General features: G+C 43.2%; 1 protein-coding gene across 2 annotated transcripts in view; it reads left to right on the forward strand.

The window, feature by feature from the left end:
• DCC (DCC netrin 1 receptor) overlaps positions 1-27,628 on the forward strand; it is a 606,037-nt gene that overhangs the window by 357,028 nt on the left and 221,381 nt on the right. For both annotated transcript variants that reach the window (XM_087772741.1, XM_087772742.1), the window contains exons 6-7: positions 3,942-4,096; positions 5,624-5,744. In XM_087772741.1, the coding sequence (XP_087628867.1) occupies positions 3,942-4,096; positions 5,624-5,744 (276 nt within the window). The remainder of the gene's footprint in view (positions 1-3,941; positions 4,097-5,623; positions 5,745-27,628) is intronic.

The following is a 27,628-nucleotide window of genomic DNA, read 5'->3' on the forward strand; positions in this document are numbered from 1 at the left end:
ACTGGGGTCTGTCCTAATCCTTTAGCCGAAGCTGTTTAGTGAGGACTTTGATACTACTTGCTGATATGAATTCTGTTAAAGCCAAAATCTTGCGGCCATCTTTTATAGATCTCCATTAACCTTTTAGGGTTTTTCCTCCCTTTTTTGGTACAGTATCTAGCATAAAATATCCTCAGTCTGCAGCTGGGGCATTTTTATAGGGCTGGGTTGACACGAAATAATGAAAATGAGTTTTTAGGGAAGTGTTTTCATCCTGATATGGAATGAGCGTAACCTTCTGAGATGTTATTTTAAATTATTTTTATCTGAAGATAGATTTTTAAGGCTTTCACCCAGAGCCAGGGCAAAGTACGATATCAGCATCCTACAGTGCGAGGCTGTTCTGGAAAAAATCTCACTGAAGTCCCACTTTTCAACAATTCCCAGGCATTTTCTGGGAAAAAAAAAAAAATCTGTGAAACATTGTAAGTTTTGTGGGGAAAAAAAGTCTGCAGTTTGTTCAAGCTTTTTATATTGCCACAATATAATTAGAAGGAACATGAAAACAGCATGTGTTTTTATTTCCTTTGCAACCCTCCTCACCAGCCTTCTTCACATATGCACGCCTTTAAAATATTCAGTACTGAGAAAAAGCACAGAGCGCGCAAATATGGCAGCGTTTGACATTTATTGATATATAAAATATTTATAGAATGTATATTTATAGTGCTTGACATTTTATATATATATGCCTCCATATTTCCAGTCTAAACGTGTTACATCTGTCTGCTTTAGGGTCTTAGGTTGTCCTTATTTGTGGTGTCTTACCTGTGTTTAATACTGCATAATTTCCACCAAAGTAATTATGCAAATTACTCTCTTTAATGGTGTCCTTAGGAAAAATAGGTAGGCACACCTACCCTACTGTAGGAAAGGTGTTGGTGAGTGCGTTATAATTGCTAAATTCATCCATTTTGTATGAAACTCAACGCCCAGATACGCATATACCGAACATAAACCATAAAAAAAGAAAGCACCGAGCTTTCTAGCAGTCTAGAAAAATGCCAGCAATTAAAAAAAAGGGGAGAGAAGTGGGGGGAGAGGAGCAACAGTTCTGGTGGAGGGAGGGAAAAGCTGCTTGCCAGCGGGGTCAGGGTCCTGGAGCCAGTGCGTTGTAAAGAATAACTGGCAGGAATCTATGAATTACAAGTCTATAAATTAATTGCAGGCTTGTGGTGACATCGCAATAAACCACACTAATGAAGATTGAGCAGTTTATGGTTTTGTCAGAGATCTGAAAACTTATATGGTTTGTAAACTACATAGATACTGATGTTTTTGTGTGTTTATTGAATAAATTATACTAGGACTCTAGTTAAAAAAAAAAAAGTGTTAAAAATTAACATATGAATGTGATTCCGTCTTAAATTTTTTTTCTTCAGCTTTTTCTTACCCAAATGGCTTGTTTCTTTTTCCTTGAGCCATCCTATTCAATGCTGATTCTTCATAACTCTGCCACTAAATTGTCTCTTTTTGTATATCTCTAGCGTAAGTGATGCTATTTTTTGAAAAACCTCTCGATCAGCATCCTAGTTACCGGTATTCCCTTATGAGTGATGTTTTGTTTGAAAAATCATCTAAAAATTTCCTGCCTTGTGGCTGTGTGGTCTGGAGCTCCTGATTTAATGTCTGTATGGCCTCAGAGCAAAAAGAGCCCAGCCTGGAGTGTTGCCGATCCAAACGCATGCATCCATCTGAGCCTTTTTGATGGGAAATTAGGCAGCTAAGTTAATCAGGACAGCTCATCAGTTTTAATTTGCACACGTTGGGTTTGATCCGAACTGGATTGGGAAGTTCTAGGTATCCTAAGTTATTAAATATATGGTAAACAAGGACCAATCCGAAAGAGGAATAGAGAAGATGGGGTATGGGAACAGTGCTGGAGGGGCCCAGGGCAGATGCTTATTGAAGTGTAGGTAACTTTAGCTCAAAAGCAGAAACAATAGCGAAAATCAAGAAAATGCTGACGTAAAAACTTTGCAGTCTTACTTTGATCTGCTTGGGTTTATGCATTATACGTGGTTTTTAAACAAAATAATCTCATTTTCTCAAAAGTATTTCTACCTCATTGTACACGCAAGTTTGGAGAGCACTCAGGATTAATTGGGAGCGTATGATTGAAGAGGTGATGATGTCTAGGACTCTGCCTTCATTTATTACCAAAGCTGAAAACTCTATTGTCAATAAGGCAAAAAAAAAAAAAAAAAAAAAAAAAGAGTTTTGCAGTTAAGGTGATGAAATGCAAACCCTGAGGAACACAATTTTATCTGTATGTCTGCCATAGTATTCCTATCGGCCACGGCTTTGGTTGCTTACACAACGCATTCATATGTTGCAACTGTGTTTTCCTTATTTTCTGTCTCCCCAATGAGACTTTTTGGTCTGATGTGCAAAAAACCCACATTAGTATATTGAGTACTCTATAATAGGCTGCTCTAAATCATACCTGACTAGACACGGAAAATGAGGGGTGTACTTTTGCCCTTTCACTGGTAGCTTGGCTAGTAGCACCTCTTAGTGTCCAGCTCCTATGAGTTTAAAAACATTTGTGGATATCACAGGTGTTGTAGAAATAGGAACTGGAGGGAAAAAAAAGACGCTGGGAAATTAATCATTTTGTTTGCAGAGAAAAGTTTGAAAACTAGAAAGCACGAAGCCATGTACTAAATTGGAAGCTTGAAATGAAATCCTGAATTGCTCGTTCGGCGAGTGGGGTCCTCCCGGAGCGCCGAGGGAGGCTGCGAAGAAACAGAATTTGATGGCGTAATTGAGGAGCGCGCCGTAATCCTTGCAAACCGCGGGCCTGAGTTAGGCAAGCGTGGGCAGCCTCAATTCGAACATTTCTTAGCTTCTGTGCAATTTCTTTTGTGATCTTTGCCGCCTTTTAGTTTAGAGGGTTTGGGGGTATTATGGCTTTATAAATACTATAATCAGACATCGGGAGTGATGGCTCAAGAAATACAATTGGATTTTCTGTCTGAAATGATAAGTCATGGATGATACTTGGAAATGAATCTATTCTGCCTTCCTGGCAACTATGGATATTCAAAACAGAGACCACCGTTCCCCTACAAAAAATGGCAAAATGTCCGCGTGCCGCTGAGTTATCGCGTGTGTTTTTCAGTACAACGCGGGGAGGGGGGGCTCATTAGAAATATGATGTTATTAACAGTTTTCCTCAAATTGCTAATTTCCATCATCCTAGTTTTACAATAATGACGAAATTAAATTAAATTAGCATATCACAGCATACTGAAAAACTGTGAATACATTATAGTAATACAAGGCAACAGATAATTGCTAGCTTAATAAGAATTCATTTTCAGCAAAGATAATTCAACCTTTTTCTTCTTCCAATCGCTGGGGACAGATTTCCTGCTTATTGATTATCTCCTCATCTTCTATAAACCCAGCTAGAAGTCCTTCTTGGTTATATGAAAACATCTCTAAATACTTCTAATTCTGTATCATTTGTCAATGGACTTGTCTTGTACCTGTATGTGCCTGTCCATACGTTGACTTGTTGGACCTTGTTACGTACGCAGTTGGCATCTGATCCTTTGAAGAGAGTGAGATTTTATTACCCTATTCTCACTTAGTGAGAATTATATATATATTTTGTTATACATAAGCCTTCCGTGTCTTCTAAGTTGAGGTTTTAATTCTTTTGGCAAAAACAAAAATGTTAACATCAACTGTTTGAGCATATTTTCTAGAATAAATGCTTTCCCTAGTATTTAATTTTTAGTAGCCTCAGTGTTAAAGAGAATAAATTGACTTACAGATATGTTTTCTATTTATGTCTAATATTCTTCGGGCTTATTGAAATGATTTACTTGCTAAGCCTTAATTTATATCCACTCATTGCCACTTTCATTTTTTTTTTCCCATCTTTTTTGCAGTTCCACCGTGGTTTTTAATTCGCCCTTCAAATCTTTATGCCTACGAGAGTATGGATATTGAGTTTGAATGTGCCGTGTCTGGCAAGCCTGCTCCTACGGTGGAGTGGATCAAGAATGGAGAAGTGGTCATTCCCAGCGACTATTTTCAGATAGTGGTAATTATCTGGCTTTTACTTATTAGAAATTTTATTTTTTTGACTAAGCTGTGAAATGTATTCTGATATTTGATCCAATCGTTGCCATCATAAAAATTATAGGTCTTCTCAAAGAAAACCAAATTTCTGTTGTCCCCTAATACAAATAAGGCATGTTGAGATGTGTTAGGTCAAGTATGCTGACATTGTCTCCCAGTTTTAGTGAGAGCTGAACCTGGTCTTTTCGTGGAGAAGTAACAGTGTCAGGTCATACTCTGAGTTGCTATTAATAATACCGTTTACCATGTGTTAATGACTTCCCTTACCCACCATTTGTCACTGGTGAACAAAAATAATAGATCTCTTCTCCAAGGAAATTGTAGGGGTTAAAAACGGTGAGGATCATTTGATGTAATTACAACTTTTCAGAGAGAATTGTTGTGCACCCTACCCAAAGTAACATCCCCAGCCAGGACTCCAGCCTCTTTTAGTTTAAATGTCACTGTTATATGGGCTACAAATTCATGCTGTGTTTTCTAAATGGGCTGATTTAGCTGGCCTCTCCTGAAAGCAGTGTCACGTGGAAGTGAGCTGAGATGTTGGGGAACACCCCTGAAAACTTCAGCCACTGTGAAGATGTCCATAGGCCACGAGGTGCGGCTTGTTCAGAGACGCGGCTTGGTTCAACACTTTCTGATTTTTCACCTTGTAACAAATAATATTGATTATCATCATGTCTTTTAATTACCTATAAAAAAAAAAAAAAGTTCTTTCTCATGTGGTTTTCATGCAGGATAGACTTTTCTGCCATATACAAGAGCAAATTCAGTCTTTTTTTTTTATACATCATTGCTTATTAGAAAGCAGCCAGAAGCTCTCCAAGGAAAGGACAGCTCTATTGCTGTCGTGTTTGTGTGGTGGAAGCGGTAGAAAATTATTTCACTTAATAGTTAACGGAAGGTACGTTTCAGCTAGAGCATATCCCTCACTTGAGATTTTTTACTCAACATAATTGGTTTCTGCTTGTGCTAACAGAAGTTAAAAGTTAAATCTGTTTCAAATGAAGTAAGCGTAGAGTGACCTTTTCTTGCGGATCTCCAGGCCTCAAGCCATAAGGAGGGTTTGACCTTCAGAACAGTATTTGTTCAAAGATGCAGAAGTTGAAAGTTCTTCTAAATCTCCCCTGCAGCAAAGGGCCAAGACAAAATTCAGAGCGCTACTCGAGCGATGTCTGTAATTTGGAGCTTAAGTCTTGAGAAGGGCGTCGGACGGACTCTGTGCAGGAAAGTGAACTCACCCTTGGGCCGTAGGCACCATCAAACAAAATGCAAAGACCGCAAGGTGTCGAGAGAGTCCTGATGAAAGGGCTTATGGATACAGCCCTCTAAGGACCAGGGCTGTGTGAGCTGGAGCTGAGATTACGTACACAGTACCATGTTTCGCAGAATAGCTGTTCTGGAAAGGTTTTATAATTCGCATTCACTTTGGATGGTGTTTTTCTAATTAATTCTCTCCCCTTCCTTTCTTTCTCTTTTGCTGTCTCTCTAGGGTGGCAGCAACTTACGGATTCTGGGCTTGGTAAAGTCAGATGAAGGTTTTTATCAGTGTGTAGCTGAAAATGAAGCTGGAAATGCACAGGCCAGTGCACAGCTAATCATCCCAGAGCCTGGTAAGATGCAAAGGACGAACAGAATTGTAGATGTAATTAATGCTATTAACATAAAAATCCCAAATGAGCAGCTACTATTCTTTACTCCCTCTTACTTATCCAGCTGGCTGGCTGTAGTTAAAAGCGTGTCCAGGCTATCAGTTAGCTTGAGGCACTTTGTTCACTGGGACAATTACAAATGCTGGCCTTGTCCTAGAAATGACTCTGGAGGCCAACTAAACCTGCATGAAGAGCCAACGGCAACGTCTTACTGTCTGTTGGTGGGCTTTGTCCTGCTGAAATATGAGAAGGTGGTCACAAATGGGTGAGGTGATGGAAGAAAGTAGTCCATAAGCAAATAGAGAATTATATTGTACGTAGTTCTGCATTAAGCCGTTGTAGAACGTTTGTCTTGGGGAAAGGGAAGAGAAGAAAAAGAGCAGTTTGGCAGTGCGATGTCAAGTGCAGCCAACCATTGAGATCAGAAGGTTTTTGTCTACGTGCTGGAAGGATGAATTTTTTTGTTGTTGTTGCTCTGAAATTAATAGGTGTTTGGTTTTATGGACTGCACTGTGCAGCAGCATAAGTGTTTACTGCTTTATGGGTTTTTAAGTAACAGAAAGATGTCTTCATCTTAAGCTAGATGATATGTAAAACATGGATAAAAGCCTGTCAAAGCTTCTGGGTTGTAAATGATTAATGACCTGCGCTGGGCTGCAGGTTACACCGGCTGCTTCTCATGGATTATGCCAGTCAGCTGAGAACAAAAGAGCATGCCAAAGCGTTGTTCATTCTCCAATTTGGACTGGGAAGAGCAGAATCTTGGTAGTCCACAAATACTCATCGAGACAGCCCTACTGAGATCAGTTAACCAGCCTGGTAGCTCGTACCGTAGAATTTCTTTGGGAAATCCCTTGAAAAGTTTCCACACCGCATCAGTGTGAAGTTTTAAAGCTGTGCCAAAAATCTGGCCTTCTGGAAATAGAGAAATAAGCATGGCCATGGTCCTCGTTCTTGTTAGCTGCAGCAGTCTGACTCTTAAGGACTCCTGTCTGAACACTGAGCAGGAATGTTTGCTGAGATCCATCAGAGTTCACACATGCAAGCTGCTGTGTTATGAGCACTATTTTCCAGAGCGGTTCCAGGCAGTACGGAGGGAGGTGGTGGTACCACGTGGCCATAGCCGAGATCATCCAGTAGGCAAAAGTGAGGAGTAAGCACCACTGGAAGCCTCAGATCCCCAGTTTGCAAAGTCACCTCCATGCAAGTACTTAAGGCAAATGAAAATGGGAACAGGGCTAAGGTTTCTCCCTCTGTTTTCTGTCTTGGTCCCGAATGAATGGCTGAAATTGGATTTTGCACACCTTTGAAGCTCGCCTCCCTCTTATTCCTTCTCCCTTGTGTTTCAGTATCTCCTTTATAAACCTCTTTTCTTTATTTTCTCTCCACTGCCTGAAAGCAACTCCAGTAGCAACTGGGGAATTGTCAGAGACCTCTCAGCTCTTCTCTGCCTCTTACCTTAGATGCTCATGCCGCAGATGCTTTGCAGCTATGAAGCTATGCGGCTTAGTGGGAGATGCGGGAGGGGAGTAAATGGAGAAGAAATATAATGTCCATGGAGTCGTCATTATGATCCTCCTCCTGCTAGCGTGACCCTCCAGCCTGCTCTGCAGTGCTAATTGGCTAACTGAGGTTGGCGGTTGGCTATCGGGATCAAGAAGCAGATATTTATTTGGGTTCCCGCTTTCGTACGTGCCCTCCGCCTGGATCTTGCCAGATGAATGTTTCCCTCTGTGCAGTCACCAGAGGTGGTAATGAGGTTATCTTCCCTTAGGGATGAATGTGAAAATGAGAAGGTGCTTACCAACTAGATTTCACTGGCAGAAAAAAAAAATGTCTCTGTGATACGGAGGAAGGCTGGCTGGGATCATCATCCTGCTCGGAAACAACCCGCTCCGCTTCACATCTCACCGTGGAGAGGTGCGGAGTTGTTTTGCCTTTGGTTTTAATTCGTTTTCTTGCTGCTTTCTTTTAAGCCAAATCTCCCGTTCGGTTTGTGGACTTGAATTATGTTTACGCGTGTGAACATCTGAAGGAAACAGGCCATCTCCTACTGTAGTGGGGTTTAATCTGGCACTAGGATCATCCTGGGGGAAACTGGATAACTCATTGCTGCTCCCAGCTAGTCATTACAAGTGAAATGCTCTCCGTGAATTTTACGGTCTGTGTTGCTGTTTATTATGTTTGGCATTGGATTAAAATTAAAATAGACGAAAATTAAAAGAAAATCCTAAAGAGCTATGGGACACCATTGTAAACTGTCTCCATTTCCCTTTTTAAGTGATGGATTACTTTTTTCTGGCTATTTAATCAGATCTTCAAACAATGCCGCTCCAATTCCTCCGAGATGAAGGGAGGGCCAGCATGCACAGATGGTGGAGAAGCCAGCTATAAATACAAATGAAATGGTGGGGCGAGCTGTGGCAGGAGGAACGTAGCTCCCTCTGCTTTGGTTTTGTTGGGCCACACTTGGCACGCGTTTGGTGCTTAGCTTAAGCTCCGCTCGGCACCGCTGAGTAGCCGGGGTCTGGCCGGGGGGCTTCACCAGGCGACAACCCAGCAGAGCCCACGCTTGCTGTTGGCGTCTTTTTATGAGACCCCAATGAAGTTTCAATATACTCATTAATAGCTATCATCCCTTTCTGCAGCCATTAATGGGGCTCCGTTATTAGGGGTATGAATGGAGAAACGTTGAAGGCTTATCTGAGCTTCCTTTTTCTGAAAGCCAGGGTCAAATAAACCCTTAATTAAATTAATAATGATTTTACCCTAACAGTGATTTCTACTCCAAACTTACATCAGGGTAAAATAGTCACTTGTTTTTTTTTTTTTGGTGATTCATAAAACTACAGATAGTTTTTGCTTTTATGTATCGCAAAGAATTTGGACCATCCAGTGGGCTAAATATGTTGTGTATGTTCTTTTGGGGGATTTTGGAAGTTTTATTCAGGTAGAAGGGTATAATCAGGCTGATTGCTCCTACTACCGTTGTTGTTACGTGGACGTGTGGATTCACATCCACTCCTGACCACCTTTAACTGTAGGACCTGAAGTAGCAGCACATAAGCTGGCATTAAAGCAAGTATAAATGAGCTCAGATTGAGACCAAATACACCCCTTGTGAAGGCTGTGATGCTAAATTGGGATTAGACAATACTGAAATGAGAAGTGAAAGCCAAACAGGCTGTGAGCTCACGCAGATAATAGCTTCCACTTTTAGTATTCCAGATGTGGCTATAGGATGCTCAAAACTATTTTGATGTGTGTTGCTTAGACTATAAAAAGCCAACGAGCTCCCTGAGAAATATAAAATTTCTGTCCTTTTAAACTGAGGTTATGACTGGAGAGGCATTGTGCTTAATAGCGTATTATGAATTAGAGTGAAATAAGTGATAGTAGATGGTCTGCAGTACATGCATTAGTCCATAAATCAAAGTACGTTTCTGGATTCCAGCACACTTGGGGAAAAGGCGCTTGGGATCGTTTCTTCTCCTTTTTCCATTCTTTCCCTTAACAACCTTAACGTTACCCTCTTAGGAAGAGATTGCTCACTAGTTTATAACAAGAAAAAAAAAAAGGCAACTTTAAATGCTTCTTATTTCTGTAAAAACAGAGCAAATGAGCCAGATTCAAGGATGTCAGTTCTCTCATCTCCAGCACACATGTTCTGGGTTTCTCGGGCCACTCTGCCGCTTGGCTTCTTCTATTTCTGCTCCCTAACTCTGCTAAAGGGCGGTGGACTTTATACGGTCTATGGGAATGTGTGATCATATTGAGCAGGGACCAGGAATAAAGCCGACACTATGTATTTCGGGTTACATGTACTGGAAAACAAATTCTCAGCAAGAAAAAGCAGATGAAAGAGAGCTCAGCTGACTGTCTTCTTTTTATAACTGTATAAAACCTGTTATTTGCACACCTAGAAAATGAAGAGAGAACAGCGTGGTGGTGAGTGATGGACATGCATAACTTCAGATGAGGAGAGTGTCCCAGAGGAAAATCTTCCTATAAAGAGCTCCCAGGCAGTTGTTTGCTTTATGCCGGTGGCTTCTCACAGATCCATCCTTCAGATAGTCATGAGAGATGTGGAGGGATTGTTTTATTCTAGCAGGTGAAAGATCAGGTAAAGACAGCCCTGAAATAATCAACGTGTGTATACAGGAGGATAATTATTATGTTCCTGCAATAAATTCCTTGCTAGAAAAATCTTCAGCTTAGGAAGACACCCTCTCCCAGAGACCGGTAAAAGCGGTGTAAATCAGTCTTTGCTCTTGCCATTATAAGCAGTAGCTAATTTGGCAAACGGGGCAACAAAAAACGATCTCTTACGCAGCATAACTAACCAGCACCTGGGCTGCTTGCGCTGCCGCGCAAGGAGGGGACGCGGCGCCAGAATTAGATGAAGAAGGGATTGCCTGCCCACCCACGGATGATCTCCAGATGTTTGAGGATGTCCAGAGATGGACGTTGCGGGGAGACGGGGAAGGGTAGAGAGAGCTGAAGCTCAGGGGTGGCCTGGTCCTCGATGGCTGGTCCCCATCGAGTGGGTGTTTAACTCCGAGCCCCGCTGCTCAGGCTCCGCTTTCTGCACCGATGGCTTTGTAGGTTTTGTCACGTACTTTTTCTTTCTTTTTAATTCCTCTACTTAAAAGTTGCGTAACTCCTTCTCATGTCAGATTTTCAGCTTAGCAGCTAGCAGATTTCACGTTTTTGCATGTGCAAAATCTTTGCGAAGACTTTGCATTTCCATATAGTAAGGCTTGGATTGGGAAACCTGTGAATTACTTTTCTTTGCTAAAGAAACAGGGGTTGACTCAAATAATTTTTAAGAACCTTTCTCTCTTCCTGAATTCTTGTTACAAAACCATTCTGTGAGGCACCATTTCCCCTCCCTTTACTATCATAAGTATTGTTTGGTATTATTTATAATTACATATTCTATTACTTATATTACTTATTAGTTATTATTTATAATTACAGTATAGTATAATTACTTCCCCATTAAAAAAACAACCACAAAATAAAATCTATCTCTATGCTAAGAAACTGAGCTAATATCGGCATCAAAACTTCAGATATTAAGTCCTTGGAAGTCTGTTGGAAAGCCAAACCATGTGCATTAATCTTGCTTATGGTTAGCCTTAAAATTAATCTGAAATAAAACCCATTATTTCGAATATCAGGAAAAACAGAGGGGTGGTTTTTTTTTTTAACAATTGGTAAAACAGTGAAGAAGTAGTGATGAGGAATGCTCTTTATTGGAAATTTTAAAAAGAGGTTGGGCAGATGTATCTTTGTGCTAATAATCCCGATCCTGCCTTCACAGAGGAAGCTGGAATGTGCCGTCTCTTCAGTCTGCTCTTTATACCCTGAATTAGAAACAGCAAATTTCAGAACTACTTCACATTGTGTAGGCAGAGACAGAGCAGAAGAAAGAAGTGAGAGACTATTTCGAGATCCCACTCATAAATTTCAGAGTAGAAAATATATATATATATAGATATAGGGTTTTTTTTCCCTCTAACGCAGAGAATGGTGGTTCTACTGGGATATGGAAATGTATTTATTTTCTGAAGGCTTATTTAGTCACGTGGTGCAAGTTATACCAACCATATAGCCTAAATAAAAGAGCGTGGGGGCAAAGTCCTGCACTGGACGAAGGACCCTTCACACCGCCGAGCTGATGGCTCACTCGCTGCCTCTGGTTTGGACATTGCCAGGTAGCTCTTGGCTAGCAAATTTGTGCATGGCTCTGGGGTGCTGTTGAAGGTTTTAAGCTATAAAAGCTGCGCTCTACTGAGCTGGAACACAACCCGGAGTATTTAAGACACTTTGAAATGAAAGAAATCATGCGAAGTTGTAAATATACCTCAGGGATATGAGGTGTAACCTTCCATGGGATGCAGCTCCCAGGATGATGTAGCCCAGATGTGACCATTTCTTCTCGAAGGTGGGGTGACAGCAGTGGGGGACTGTGCCTGGTGGCTCGGGACCCTGGTGGAATTTAACGTGCTGTATCGCCATCGTGCCTGGAGCCCCACCACTGGTGATGGCCGAAGAGGTGCTTCAGAGGAAACTGCTGGCAGCACAAAGCAGTAAAAGCACCTGATGCCCACGGACGGGGAGAAGAATAACCTCCTGAACCACAGTGTCGGGATTTTTTGTGTTGAAACAAGAGATTTAGCGTCCTTATTTTGGTATGCACAAGTGGTAAGCTGTTCGCATTTATTGCACCGCATAAGCAGTAATAATCATGATAATGGTAAGAATAAATTTTGTTTATATGCTTTTATTGTGGGCTTTGCCATAATATTATGACACCTTACCGGGGATTTATAACAGATGTATGCAAAAATGCAAAATCAGCGGAATATTTTTCTAGTTTAAAAAAAAAAATGTTGGTATATAAAGGCCATCCTAAAAACAGTAGAGGTGTTTAGAAGACACCTCTAGATAGGTGCACTGCAAGGGATTATCTTGGAAGACTTTTGGAGCTTCTGTCTTTGCAGGTCTTTAAGAACGAGTTAAGTAAACATCTGTTGGGATAATTTTAATCTGGCCATGGGGTGGAGGAAAGGATTAGTTGGGTTCATGAGATCATGTCTGGTTCTGCTTTCCACTGATCTAGTGAACATGGCTGGAAACTTTGGACTGTAACAGATTCTGGAAAGATGCGGTTAGAGATGCGTGATCTTGTTTGAAAATACTGATCTAAAAATTGGTGGCTTTGTTCTGTAAGAGCTATAATGGTTTATAATGGTTTGCTGGAGTGTGTCCAAAGAAGGGCAACAAAGTTGGTGAAGGATCTAGAGCACAAGTCTTATGAGGAGCGGCTGAGGGAGCTGGGGATGCTCAGCCTGGAGAAGAGGAGGCTGAGGGGAGCCCTCATCGCTCTCTGCAACTGCCTGAAAGGAGGCTGGAGCCAGGGGGGGTCGGTCTCTTCTCCCCAGGAACAAGCAATAGGACGAGTGGAAATGGCCTCAAGCTGCTCCAGGGGAAATTTAGATTGGATATTAGTAAAAACTTCTTCACCGAAAGGGCTGTCAGGCCCTTGCACAGGCTGCCCAGGGCAGGGGTTGAGTCTCCATCCCTGGAGGTATTTAAAAGACAGGTAGACGTGGTGCTTGAGGACATGGTTTAGTGGTGGGCTTGGCAGTGCTGGGTTAACGGTTGGACCTGATGATCTTAAAGGTCTTTTCCAACCTTAACGATTCTGTGATTCTATGAAAAGCCTGGCAGCTGAGTTTCTACACCACCACAGTCTCCTATGAAGCTCAGGAGATGAGCTTCTGTGCCAGAGTCACTCTGCTTTCCCCCGACTGAGTGAAATTGCAGTGCAGGCAAAATTTTGAACGTTTGGACAGTCAGGGAGAAATTCAGGAAGAGGGAGGCCCTGGTCTGGGGAGAGGGGTCATGTGAGAGTGTGGTGAGATGAGGAGATGTCTCCTGGTCTGAAGCAGGGTGTCTCTCGTTGATGGATGTATTCCTATGCAATGTCAGGTATTCTGGGGTGAGATGTTTCTCAGCTGTGCTGGAACCACCTTGCTGCATGTGAAAGACCTGGGTAAGGTGAACAAGGATGAGTTTTTATAGACAGCTTCAACAGGAGAGAGAAGAGTGCAGCCCAGAATTAATGGTTCTGTCCTAAGTAGGAGGGGTGTGCTCGTAGCTTTTGCAAGTCTGAGACGGGAAGCAGTTGGACCTGGACGTTCCCCATCCCCGTGGAGCGCTGCTGATGGGTGACTGCTGTGCGGTGTGGGAGACTTCACTGCTTTCGCCTTGGGTTTTGGGTTGTGTTTTGGCAGCCCTAACGTACCCTTGATGAGACGGGTGACGCACCAGTGCCCGGGGCAGGCAGGGAGCTCTCAGGGGTTGGGTGCAGGTTTGTACGACCAGGGAGAAAAGTGAGCCAGGAGCTTCTGAGAGAAAGTGAAGTATTTGGGGAGCTCTCATGCCTTCAGCAGTCAACAGCAGATGAGTGCGGGACTCTCAGATTGACATTTTAGAAGCCATTTTTGCATTTACCTCAGTCATCTAAGGTGTCAGTTAGACACCTAAGAATATTTGTGCTTCCTGAATCATTTATGAACGTTTGTGCTTTCTTTAAAAACCGAAAACATACGTTTAAAGAGTGATCCAACCACAAAGGTTCTGTAAAGACATGATAGAATTTTACAGAATATACTGGGAAACCTATTGCATGTAAGAGAGAAAGAGCTGTTGTCGGTACTCTGACAGGAACACAACTATATATTAAAATAGATTTAGGATAATTTGAAAAAAAAGACAGGGAAGGGTAATAGTCTCCTATAATGCTATTAATGATTTAAAATCTGGCCTTACCATGATTTTTTTTTTGTCTTTAATAAAGGATATATGTTGATAAATAATAATCATGGGAAACTGGAGTACAATGAGGGTTTAAGTGTTGTTAATTAAAATATCACTTACTGTATATTGACTTTACATGGTAATGTCAGAATAATCACCAGATAGAAGGAACAACTGCACAATTAGTTCCAAGACTTTGAGATCTGTTAGAATTTAATTTGTCAGAATAGCAGAACTGAAATGACTATGTTATAAATATGGAAGGTGATGTACTTCTTAGTCCTATATGAGTTTGGTGCAGATAACTGAATATAATGACTTCATACAGGATCTCTTACTGTGAGTATTTTAGCGGGTTTGTGTTTTTTGGGGTTTTTTTGGGTTTTTTGGTTTTGTTTTTTTTTTAAACCTTGAAAAGGAAATTTTGGTTTTCACAAGTATTGTGTGAATGACTAGGCTTGCATACAAGAAAACTTCATTTTTCCTGGTAGGAATTTGAGTGCAAAGAAAACAGGTTTTCATGAACAGCTCATTGAAGAGGAGCTCATTGAAGAGTTGCTCATTCAGATTTGGCATAACCTCAGCGTTTTATGTTTTCACGAGAGCGATGCAACGTATTACGCAGTGAAGTAATGCTGTAGAAAAATCCCTAAAAGGTGCCGAGTCAAATTCTGAAGAAACTGGAATCGGAGGTGAGGTCGGCTCAGTCTCAGCATGCGGGTGGGCTGTGGGTATCTGCTCCCACCTGGGTCTAGCGCTGTGGATCTTCTTCCCCTCAGCTCTGCGTGGAGCAGCCCCCGTCTTCTGTTCTCCAAAGGTTGGTGGGTTTGTTTTCTTCCCTGGTTTGTGAACGTCAGACTCCTTGTGGCTTAAAGGAAGCGATATGAGTCTATATATAGCCGTATATCTATGTAATTGAATTTCGTACTTATAAAGGGGAAGAGTCACTGTGCATGTTGTCTACATGTGAAAGTGGTTTGGGTTTTAGGGGTTTTTTGGTGGGTTTTTTTTGGTTGTTTTTTTTTTTACATGTACAAGTGACTTGAGTAGACTGTGAAGATGTGGTAGCCTTTTTGTATCTTTATATTTTAAAGGTATCAGGTGATCAAGAGTTTAAAAAAGACCTCAGGTGTATTAATGCACTCAATTTAATTATTAAAGAGAGCATCAGTGGCAGCTGATCTTACAAATGTGGGAAAAGAAGAAGCTAAATGAAAATGGAGGGAGACTGCAGCTCCTGCAAGGACGCCTGCTGTGACTCCACCGGCACTGGTGGAGGGGGATTTACTGTCAGGAGAGGTGACAGCACAAGTTTCAGAGAAGCCGTGGTCATTCTTGAATGTACGTGTAGGCTCTGAGGGTTGGCCGTAGGCCAAGATACTTCTGCCCTTATTTCCAGGGAAATATCTCCGGCCTGAGTTTCAACAATTTAATAGTAAGTTGTTAGGGGACTCTACTGGACTTGGCAGCTTGCGTGGACATAGACTTTCTCCCTTTAAACCACCTCTAAAGAAGGAATTGGGGGAAAAATATGGAGAAAAGCCTTAGGGAGGGAAGACAGACCGGTGCCTACACTGCTAGTCTGACCCTGGTGTGACAAAGGTTTTGCCACAAACCTCCCAGTAACTCACTGGGATGCCTACTGATTGAATGAGTTCAATAGTATTTGCCTGTTTATCAACGGTGTCCTAAAAATAGCTACATTAGAAAGGATGAGGTGTTCATATATTCTGTAGCTGGACGGTGGCTAGGTATTTAGAATCATAGAATCATTTAGGTCGGAAAAGACCTTTCAGATCATCAAGTCCAACCGTTAACCCAGCACTGCCAAGGCCACCACTAAACCATGTCCCTAAGCACCACATCTACCCGTCCTTTAAATACCTCCAGGAATGGGGACTCAACCACTTCCCGGGGCAGCCTGGTCCAGGGCCTGACTGCCCTTTCGGGGAAGAAGTTTTTCCTAATATCCAACCTAAACCTGCCCTGGCGCAGCTTGAGGCCATCTCCTCTCGTCCTATCACTTGTTCCTGGGGAGAAGAGACCGACCCCCCCCCGGCTCCAGCCTCCTGTCAGGCAGTTGCAGACAGCGATGAGGGCTCCCCTCAGCCTCCTCTTCTCCAGGCTGAGCATCCGCAGCTCCCTCAGCTGCTCCTCATAAGATAATAATTTAAGTTATTTAGGAGTTGTCCACCTCTGTACGGCTCACGTCCTTCTAGCCTTGTTCATTTGGCTGTGCGTAGCTGGGTGTTTCATCTCTGGCTTCTGACTTGGCCTGCCACTTCGCAAGCGAGAGCGCACTTAATTTTTAAGTTAACTCCTCTCTTTGTCATCTCTTTTCCCCCGTTTGCAGGTGCTCATTTTTCCCCTAAACACAACAGTTTCCTTTAGAAGCGTAGATGAAGTTACACCGCAGGGTTCAGGAGTAATAAGGTCAGGACATGCATTGTCTGCAGTCCCGAGCGCTGATGGGTTTTTATATGTAGTGCGCTACCTTGTCACCTTCCCGGCAGAAACCCATTTGCTGAGCTGCCATTTGATCAATGATAAGAAAGGGTAAGAAATAGCTGAATGTGTTTGGTTTATTGGGAAACAGCAAATTAATCTTCGGGCATATTTGTAAGCGATACTAACTTTCTATCTTTGCTCCCCGAGGGAAAGATTTAGGGAAAATAACCCCCAAACGTGTAGACTTGCATGCAGCCCTGTTTAGGAAACTGCTAGACATTATATTGATTTTATTAGCACCTACAACTCAATAAAAGATTGTAAGCTTTGCCATCCCTGCATACACGTGTTTGTGTGTGCTCTCCTGTGTGCAAAAAGAAATTTTTCCATGTTGCCAAAGACGAGCCTGGGAGAGAATTAAAAGAGGACGGGCAAACTTTGGCTCTTCGCCACCTGGAACAAAATCCATTTAATTCACCCTGGCTATCCTTGTTTATAGTGTTAAATATAGACTAAATAGTTTAATATGGATTTATGTAATGAGCTCACAAATTGATTTTGCAGCGCAAGCTCTGTTTAGAGTTCAGGAGCAGACAGTCTCTTGTTAAGATCAAAGCAGCGAGCATGGGCTTGGGGGCAAAGAGGATGATTTTCTTTCTTTCTTTCGGTTCTGATGTTGACTCAGACCTATTAGGACTTTCTCTGTTTGTATGTTTATTTACATCTGTGGGATCAGAGAGTAATAAGGGGGGGAAAAATAAAATTAAAATAGAGAAATCGCAAAAGAATGCACCTTCTGCAGGCTCCTAAGGGAGGAAGCAGGCACGTTTCTTCTAGGAATGCAAATGTCTTCTCTGAGTGACAGAAAAAAAAAAAAAAAGACAACAGGCTTCTCCTCCCTTTCCTCTCCTCCATCTCTTCCTTCTCTCCCATTCCCCCCCCATCATTTAGGAATAATTTCATGCCCCTTGTTTAAACATTAATTATTTAGCTCGTGTGATTTGCTAATAATTTGCAGAATGAAATTTCTTGGAAGTTTAGGAGATGAATCGCTGAGATGGTGTGCATCTTTCATCTACCCCTTCCCCTGTCTGGCTCAGTGGCCTCGGTTAGATGTAATTGTAATTGGTGTCTGGGTTGGGATGACAGTGTCAGCCTATCATTTCAGGGTTTAGAGCTGTACATTGGATAGCCAGATTTGTAATTATAATGTGCTTTACTCCTATTTATATTCAGCAACATTCTCGCCTTGCTGTTCCTTTCCCTGGGAGTGGAAGATTGGGCTGGGGAGGGGTGGCTTGAAAGCAGCGAGAGCTGTTGTTTGTTCAGAAAACACCCCGATTCTCTGAGGAATAGAGGGACGAGGTGAGCAGCCATCAAAAGTTACTGTTTACTGTCCTGGAGCACGTACTCTGAAATTCGTCCTGTCAAAATTAAATATGCTGGCCCCTCCAGCAGGGAAAAGCAGAAATTTTCCTTGCCTGGATAGCTGAAACGGCATTATCCATGCTGCGAGCCAGCGCTGTGCCCTCGTCAGGCTGCTAGGCAGAGGGTTTCTCTTAGGATGGCCTCTTTAAAGTGATTATTTAATGATCCTGTTTTCCTCAAACGTGTCTGCTTTCAGCTGTAGTTGCAGTACCACAAATACAGATTTGCAGGAGTCAACAACTTGGTACCTCTGGAGCGGAGATCAGGATTAATTTTCATATCTACTGTAATTTTTCTTGCGTTGGTAGAAGTTCATTTTTTAAAAGGTCCGAGGGTTTGATTAGGTGAAAAGAGTCCCGCTGGCCTCGTCAAGCTGCGGCTGCGAGGCCGACGGTGTCTCTGGCCAGGACGGCGCTGATCTGCGCGGCGTTTCAGGCAACCGCTTTGCTAGCAAACAATTTTTGTGTTTGAGGTAGCATCCTTTCAGCCCATTTAATATTTTTCTTCTTTCAATTTCAGCCCATTATTTTTATTTGCTTTGAAGGATGTCTCTTTCTCATGGGTCTACTTTCTGCAAATTCTTTAATGTAATTATATTTTCCCCAGAATCGCATCTGTAGCCATGGCATGCAACGCCATCTTGTACCTAATGGGATCTGCACCTATAATTCCACGAGAGGTGTCCTAATCCCGCCGTGGATTTTTGGGTGAAAGGTGTTTCCAGTTTGTTTCATTTCATATTCACGGGGCTCCTGTCTGCAGAAAGAAACATTAGTTAGAGCAAAGACGAGGTTCAAGAAATTCACACGTTTCTCCATTGAATTTCCTAAAGCTCTGCTAAAGAGTTATTCGTCCACCTCTGTTCTTCAGTTTGGCGAGGAGGTAACTTTTTAATAATACTTTATGCGTGGGACAGCTTCAATGGGAGGATGAAAGAGCCCTCGCCTCCCAACAGTGCAGATCTGCTTAACCCACAGCAAGGGTCTGAACTGACGCTGCCGAAGTTCCAGGATTTTGTCTATCGAGCTCTTTAATTTTAAAAAATCCCTTTAAAAAAAAAAGGTGGGGGGAGGTGATAGCTCTAAAAGCTTTTAAAGCACGTACAAGAAAATCAAGGTTGTTGACATGAAAAAGAAAAGAATATCTTGTAACGAGAAACTGTGGAAAAGAATTATTTCTCTCTCTCCTTTGGTCCCAAACTAAAAATATATTTATTTCTGTCCTCTCCATCCTTCTGTAGCATCATCTGTTGGGAAAGTAAGGAGGGAGGAGGGCATATACTTGGGCTTTCTGTACTCTCTCTGCTTCTCTCGAGCTTGTGACATCTCTGTGGGAAGAATCTTTCACAAATCTTAAAAATATTGTATTTAGAGTACAGCTGCTTTGCAGTTACCTTTGGCAGAGGGAATCGCTGATAGCCAAGTAAGTGATCCTTCAGAGGTACACTAGCTATTTGCGTGTATGCTGGGAAAGAAAGGGAGAACCGGATTTGGGGGTGTAGCTCACAGAATGGACATGGTGTCATTACTGAAGGGTGACACCTTCATCTCCATGGCATCGCCATGGGCTGCCGCAATCTTTCCCCTCTTTGACCCAGGTTCCTCCCCTGCTCGGGCCACCCCAAGGGCTCCTCCGCCAACCTCCTCCGCCTCTTCCTTGTTGTGTCCCTCCCATCTTGTGTCCCTCCCATCATGTGTCATCTCCCATCATAACCTAATCTTAGGTCAGATATTAGGAAAAACTTCTTCACTGAAAGGGCTGTCAGGCCCTGGCACAGGCTGCCCAGGGAAGGGGTTGAGTCTCTGTCCCTGGAGGTATTTAAAGAACGGATAGATACGGTGCTTGAAGACATGGTACAGATGGACTTGGCAGTGATAGGTTAATGGTTGGACTCGATGATCTTAAGGGTCTTTTCCAACCTTGACGATTCTATGATTCTTTAGGAACAGAGAGGGACCCTTTGCTCCCTACCAGACCCGAGCAGCTCGTGGTTGAAGAATGCTGGATAAACTATTGTACCGTCAGCTCTTCTGGGCATTAAATTACTGTCCCACATATATAGATTTTGGCTTACCCCCATTGACCTTAGGTGGCTGTATTCCTGAGTTACAACAGCTGCCTGGGAATGAATCCATCTCCTTGCAGGGTCAGAGCCACAGTTAAGAGCTGTGCCTTGGTCTCCTCCTAAGGAATTCAGACTTGTAATATCCTTACATTTATCTTTTTTAAACCAGGATTAAGGGAAACTTAGATGTCCTTTGTTTACCTTTTTGTTTGTTTTTGCTTTGCGGTTCTTCGCGGATTTTTTTCCCCTGTTATTTGTACTTTAGCGTAGATCAGATTTCTGAGTGGTTCAGAGAGATTAACAATTTCGTTACAGGAACAGTTGGCGGGATTTTCCCTGCTAAAACTTACTATCTGTCCTTCAGGTAGCAACAGCTGTTCACAGTTGTTGTCGGTTAAAATGTCTACGGCAGCACTTCCAGTTGAAAAAAGCAAAATTTTGCTACTCTAGTGGTGTGGAAGAACGGAGAAGAATTTTGAAGCATCTGTCACCACTGTTAACCCTGGAAAGAAACAGGAGTTGGGTAAAGAGCCTGAGAATCCGGTGAGGATGGGTGCCTTTTTGTAGTTATTACAAGAAATAGGACACTTAATGGCGTGGTTTGCGTGGGTAGGGCGCAGAGCGCCTGACCCTGCATCCCCTGTGCCGGTGATGTGAGACTCCATTTTCTCTTTTATGGGAAATAATCACGGTGGGCCAAAACATTATCTGTCACACCAAGGTAAAGGCAGATGGAACCTGCTGAATTTAATGGCTTAATTAGGACAATGTTTAATTTTATAGATTTCCTTCCGTGGCCGTGATTTGCCCTCAGCAATGCTGTGCTGGGGAGATCTCCCTGCGCACCAGTAGCGGTGGAAAATCCCCTTATTTTCCCCACAGACCTGGAGCCCAGATGTGTAACATGAAGCAAAGTCTTTGCTGTTGTGTGACTATCAAATCCAATCATTTTTCAAGACAGATTATGAAATAATAAGAACTAAGTTAATTTCTATTATCCATAACCAGATAAAAGTACATATCTCAAATCATAAATTAAAATGAATCCTCCTTACAACAGCTTTGTCTGAAAAAGCCAAATTGCAGTGTGAGAAGCGGCATGGTTGGCAAGAGGAATGAAATAGTTTGCTCTAGTTGCCGTTGGCCAGGCCTTGGGATGAAGTCCGGTCTCCAGTTTTGAGCCCTTCACTTGAAGGGACCGGAGGGACACCAGAGAGGAAAGCCCTGGGAATCACCAGAGGTTCATAAAGAGGAGAAAGACCAGAAGAACTGGGAGACTTTAATTTATGTACTGAAACAGACGACTGAGAAGATACACGATCCCAGTTTGCAAATTTATAAGCAGCAATGGAAAAGTGAAGAACATGATTTGCTCTCCAAACCCCACTGCAGAAAGCAGGATTCGGGGCACAGAGTACCACAACGTCCTGGCCTTTCTGATGGGGAGGCTGATGAAACATCGACGTGTTAACAGCGCTTCAGGACACGGTGTCTGAGAGGTTATGGCGTCTCCATCACTAAATGTCATTTGATACTTCTCCCCAGGAACAAGCGATAGGACGAGAGGGAACGGCCTCAAGCTGCGCCAGGGCAGGTTTAGGTTGGATATTAGGAAAAACTTCTTCGCCGAAAGGGCTGTCAGGCACTGGACCAGGCTGCCCAGGGAAGTGGTTGAGACCCCATCCCTGGAGGTATTTAAAGAACGGATAGATACGGTGCTTGAAGACATGGTTTAGTGGTGGCCTTGGCAGTGATAGGTTGACGGTTGGACTCGATGATCTTAAGGGTCTTTTCCAACCTAGACGATTCTATGATTCTACGATAAACATCTACCAGGGGTCCATTGGTATAATTTTCTGACAGGGGTAGATGGACAAAAGTAAAATCCACCAAAGAAGATAGAGGACAAACCAAAAATAGTAACAGGGGAGAAAAAAGATACCGTTAGCCAGGTCTGTCTTTCATCTGGTCCCAGGACCCTTTGCTCTACAGGTTTCTTAAAAAATCAGTGGCAACGTATAGCCAGTCTACCAGGAGGAATTATTATTTCTGGCTTGAATTATTCTGATATGAAGTTGCTCAAAATTAAACCACCTCTTTTGGATTTGAACTGCTATGTGTGAGACGAGAATTTGGCTTATTATATTTTACAGCCGTCGGTATTTTTGCAAGACTATATTATTGAGCTAGCTTTGTGACATTTATCCTTGTGTGTAATTGCCTAACTCTAGTAAAAAGCAAAATCAACCTGCTAATACCCCCAAATTAAGATATTTTTCTAGCATGTTGAAGGCATGCTTAATAATGCCAACCTTAAACCAAGCTTTTTCACAGGAATATGAAGCCGTATGAAAATTCATGTTGCATATGTAATACTGTGTGTTTGCAGTACTGTAGTTATCCTGTGTCTTTCAGTACTGAAATCCCGTTAAGCCTTGCCTTCAGCATGCAAGGGGCAGCTTTATGTTAAAATCTGTAGATAAAAAAGAAAAATACAGTCAAAGTGTTATCCTGTAAAGAGGGTTCAGTTTAGCCAGCAGTTTAGTCACTTCATCTGGTTTTTGTTCCCAATTAGTGTGGGATGGAGGGCAACGAATTGGTTTATGCTGTGACAGATGTTTTCCAAAGCAAGGAGCTGCTCTTGTCCCTTGGCTTCTCCGCAAAAGCAGAGGAGCAAACGAGGCCGTTCAGCCCCGGACGGCTTTGGGAGTGGAGCTGTGCAACCCGGACTCTAGCACGTTGGTTCGGAGGAGACAATTTTAGCAGGAAAAGTCCAAGTTTGCACATGGCTACGGACAGGGGTGGAGGAGGCGCGATTTATTCGGCTGTCTCTGGAGCAACACGTGTCCCCTTGTGTGCGAGCAGGGAACGATCTCTTCATGCCCTTGGGCATGAAGCTTTGGGCTGAAGGTAGTCCTTGTAGCAAGCTTCTAATGGGAGGATGCCTGCCCGCTGCCTTTTTTCCACCAGAAGAATTGTCCACCGAGGAGTTTCTAATGTTTTATTTTGTGGCTTATTCTAAACCAATCTTCTTGCTCTCTGTAAACTTTGCAAGTTGCTCAGTGGTGCCAGGTGGAATATGTCCCATAAAATGTTTGGCCTGGAAACCAACCCTTTTTTTCTGTAAATGCTGCTAAGCAGAGTCCATATTCGTCTTCGGGGCTCCGGCCACAGGTTGGGGATGGCAAGCTGCAGAGTTTTGTGCGCGTAGCACCCTATTCCTGGCTTTGTTTCCAGGCAAAGGGGGTCTTCTGCGATGGCAGCACTGTCTGCAGCGACAAGCTGGGCAGCGTCAGGTTCGGAGGGAGAAGGGACCCCATGGACACCCGACAGCTACGGCCAACCGGCCGCATTCACGGGGGCGACGGGCTACTGTGATTTTTGGTTCTATGCACGATGATAAATCTTGAATGTGGATTCCCAGTTCTGGGCAGGGGAGGAGGGTATTACCTGGCATACTTGTTCCCTCCATGCTCTAATGTCTGCAACCCTCCAGTGGCTGTGTCAAATAGCAAACCGGCCGGGAACGCCCTGGGATGTGTTTTCTCACCTTCCTGTTTTTCCTTCAGCAAAGCTCTCCCTGGCCTCAGCAAATCTTCTGGCTACAGCCATCACTTTGTTCCCCTTGTTTGCGCCGCCAGCGTAGCCGTGGCTGTTTGGCCAGGCCAGCCAAAAGAGCTGTGTTTGCTAAATTTGTGGATAGTGTCCCCATCGCTTTTCGGGATCCCTCTGTGTGCCACCGCTTTTCTGCTGCCGCATCCCCGGTGTCTCATTGTACTCTGGGTCGAGGCCTCTTGAGCCTCCTGGCTTAATAACTTCTCTGCTTCCCCATCCGATATTATTAAAATATATTTATTATTCAGGGATTTAGATCCTGACCTTCTATAATTATTGACACCTATTTAATTTCTCCTTTCATCCATGGCCAAGCCTGGTACAGCTGCTATGGCACATGTATATACATCATTGTTGCCAGCACAAGCTGATTGGCATTCATGCTTGAGTGTCTTTTTATTTTCTCCTTGGATGCTGGGAGCAGCCTGAGTAGCTCGGAAACTAAAGAGCTTCATCTATTAGGCGTGACAGATTTGTATTCAGCGGTAAATGCCTGACCTTGCTCAAACTCCCTCATCCATTCCCATCATCCCCTCCCAGATGAAAGATTCTGCTTAACTCCTGCTTCCTGTCTGTCGCCTTGGAAACGGGGATGAAGCGATGCAGCCCGAGAGAATAACTAATAAGAAAATATCTCTGGTGTAAGAATAAAAACGCATTGTGAAGAAAGGCGTTCGCTGCAAGCCGACATGGGAGGAGGACTTTAAAGGCGATCAAACCCGAGGAATATACTCGTGTTACCCTATGGTGAAACAGGCTAATAAACGGGCTGAAATGCCAGCGCCATCCTGCTGTGGAACAAGACGGTTTAAGTTTCCACGTGGGTATGTAAAGGAGTAGAGCACTCGAGCGCTAAAAGTTGTGTTTCGGGCTTTGGTGCAACGTGAGCAGGCACGGGGGAAAACCCTGCGTGCCCGTCGCCTGCTGTCGCGTCCCTGCCCTGCCCTTCTCTCCTTGTGACGCTTTGGTTAGCGTACCTCTTAACCTCTCACTGTTTCTGGGTTTTAATGGTTTTCCAGGTCAGAAAGAAGTTTAGACTTCAGACCAAGTCTGAATTTCACCTGGAAATTCCGGTTTCTGGAAAAGCTGCTTTGGCATGGCTTGCTGCAACGGGAAGAGTCAGCCGTTGGACATCACAGCGCACAATTTTCCTCCTGTGCTGTACGCTCAGTTGTGTCTGCGGTCATTAACGCGGGCGTGCGGTACATATCTAGGTACATCAACCGTTAGGTATCTACAGAGGTTGGTGCGAGCTTATGGACTGACTGTGCTGGCTGTCTCCAGTGTTGAGCCCAGTAACTTCAGCTCAACTGTTGCACTGGATTTCCTGTCCTGAAGAATCCTGGGAAATAGGCGGTAGGTTTGGGTAGGTCTGGGTTGGTTGTTTTTTGGTTTTGGGGTTTGTTTTTGTTGTTATTGTTTTTCCCCCACCACATTTGCTTTATTGCATGTTCTGCATTTGCTGAATGGGATTGCGCACTGGACCGAGGCCAGGAATCTCCACCAGTTACTTCTGTGTCAGTCTGGAAAATGTGTATCTAATATACAAATATGTACACAAACATACACAGTTTTGTCACAAATTGAATAGTTCAATCCATTGTATCAGTCAATATGTTTTATCTTGACTAAGGTCATAGGAATTCGTGCAGTTCTCACAAGTGATTCCTGTTGCACACGGGCAAACAGTCCACGTGCCGTAAGTGAGCACCTACAGCTTATTTGGGTCACTGAGGGTGGTTTTGGGATGACGAGGGAGTGTGGGGCCCTGGTTATCTCCCTCTGGGCAGCCCGCAGCAGTTGCTGGCAGAGCAAACATCTGTCCTGGCTGATAGAGCCAACGGCAGAAGCTCTTCACAGTGGCTTTGAAACAGGTTTCTAAAGCAACCCAGCACAGTTGTATGAAATACCGCGTGTATTTTATTATTCCTGGGGCCTGTGCTGCCTTTGTTACGGTCATGTCTGCGAAAGGAAGAGATTTGGAAATTTAACATGTAGCGCGCTCTGAGTATAAGAGAGAGGACAGAATGATGGAGTGGTAAATAGCAAAGGGCATTAAAGTCCTCTAGCAACAGGTTTGATACTGGGGAAAATTGTTGAGCTGGTTTTTGTAATGTTAAAAAAAAAAAGATATGTGCCGTGCTTATCCTGCATTGCAATGTTTGCTCAAGATTCTAATGTTGAAATAAGGAAGCAAAAGCTATCACCATCACTTTATCATACAGTGTATTATTTCCGATGGTTTCGTTCACAAAGAAGTACTGTAAAGTGGTAAAAGTAATTAAAACATGGCTGAGAAAAATTGCAAAGGAGTAAAGGAAAGGAAGAGTTGAAATACTTGGGAAAAGAAGGAAAATATGATTGTAGACTTATTGCAAGGTGATGCTCATGATTAAACAGATTATACACATATAATGAGGTAGGAAATAAGTGGGTGGCTGGGTTGGCAGAATTTAGAAAGAGGCAAAGACGGATCATTTAAAGTAGGGTAAGAGAAAACATATGTAGGTTTGCAAAGAAGCAGGTTCTTCTGCCAGCATTGACATGATCGGCTTCGGAAGGGAAGGAGAATGTGCTGGGAAGGAAAACAGAAAGGAGTTTTTATTAAAAAAAAAGACACGAGTTGATCTCAAGTATCGCTCGCATGAAAATACTAAAAGGAGAGAAGAAATGAAAATATCTGCATTTGACTGGATATAAGTAGAACAACATAATATTGTGTAAGGCTTTAAGCTCCTCTTACCTTCCATGTAGGATTTCTGCAGGGAAGCTACAGGTGGACTGAGCAGACCGCAGAATTCATGTAGTGGGGAATTCGGATATTTCAATGCTTATTTTCAGCCTAAATCTTGAGTGAGAAAACAGAAGCTGTCTAGAAATGAAAACTGTGAACGTATATATTACCCCGCTGATGTTAAAAAATGGCAAGTGAGCAACTTCTGAAAGTATTAACCAACTTGGCTCATACTAGCAAGAGGGAAAGGGGAGGCAATCCGACACAGGTATAAGTTTGTAATGAATTAAAGAGAGATATAATAGTGGCAGAGAGGGCTCTGTGGAAAACGACGTCTTGAGAAATCAACGTGATCCCCTTCCTTGACGTGATTACGTGGTTGATCGATGGAGAGCACCACCTAGGCTCTGGTGCATGGAACGTGCTCGGCTGGAGCTGCCTGACGTTCTCGTTCAAAACATAAACACCGCTCACTGCCAGCACAGCGTATGTTTAATAGCTTAAAATGTGGCTGGCTCTCGCTAAGTTACTGACTTGGGAATCATCACTGGATGGGTATGTTGGTGGTGGCGTTGAGCAGAGGTTGTCACTGGGCCTGATGCTGTTCAATGCCGAAGAGCAATTATCTGAAAATAAATATGAACTTCTTATTACTGGAATTAAATGGGTTAGAGACGGACACACAGAATGACTTGGACAGTTGAGCAAACTAAACCTATTCAAATGATGTGTTTTTAACAAGAGCCAATTACAAAATAATGTATATAGGGATAAGAAAGCAGGCAATACCTAGAGAAATACTGCAGAACTCAATGCCTCTGGAAAGGAGGGAGGAGGAACAATGCCATCAAACAGGAATCCCCACGAGTGCTATGAAGAAGAGGGATAATGCATTAAATGCATTAATTGGGGTATCTAAGAGGAGGATTAGCGAGTGGGAGGAGGGAGCTGCTGCGATGCCTCCCCGCAGCGCTCTCGAGACCACCTCTGCAGTCAGGGCTGGGCGTCTTTCTCCGAGGGGGGTTGCAGCTGGCTTTCCCCAAGCTACCTTTCAGCTAAACACAAGTCGTTTAAACACGATACCGGGCACAGAACCCATGGTGGGCCCAGTGTTGTCTTACTGCAGAGGTGCAACCCTGAGAGCTGCCTGTGGGAAATCTAAACTGTGTTTGGAAAGTGAGTTTGGCCCAGCAGAGAGAACAGACGTCTGTCCAGCAAGAGAGA

Source organism: Nipponia nippon, unplaced genomic scaffold (genome assembly GCF_047370975.1).
Source record: "Nipponia nippon isolate SJK-2023a ecotype South Korea unplaced genomic scaffold, ASM4737097v1 scaffold_37, whole genome shotgun sequence".
Taxonomy (NCBI): domain Eukaryota; kingdom Metazoa; phylum Chordata; class Aves; order Pelecaniformes; family Threskiornithidae; genus Nipponia; species Nipponia nippon.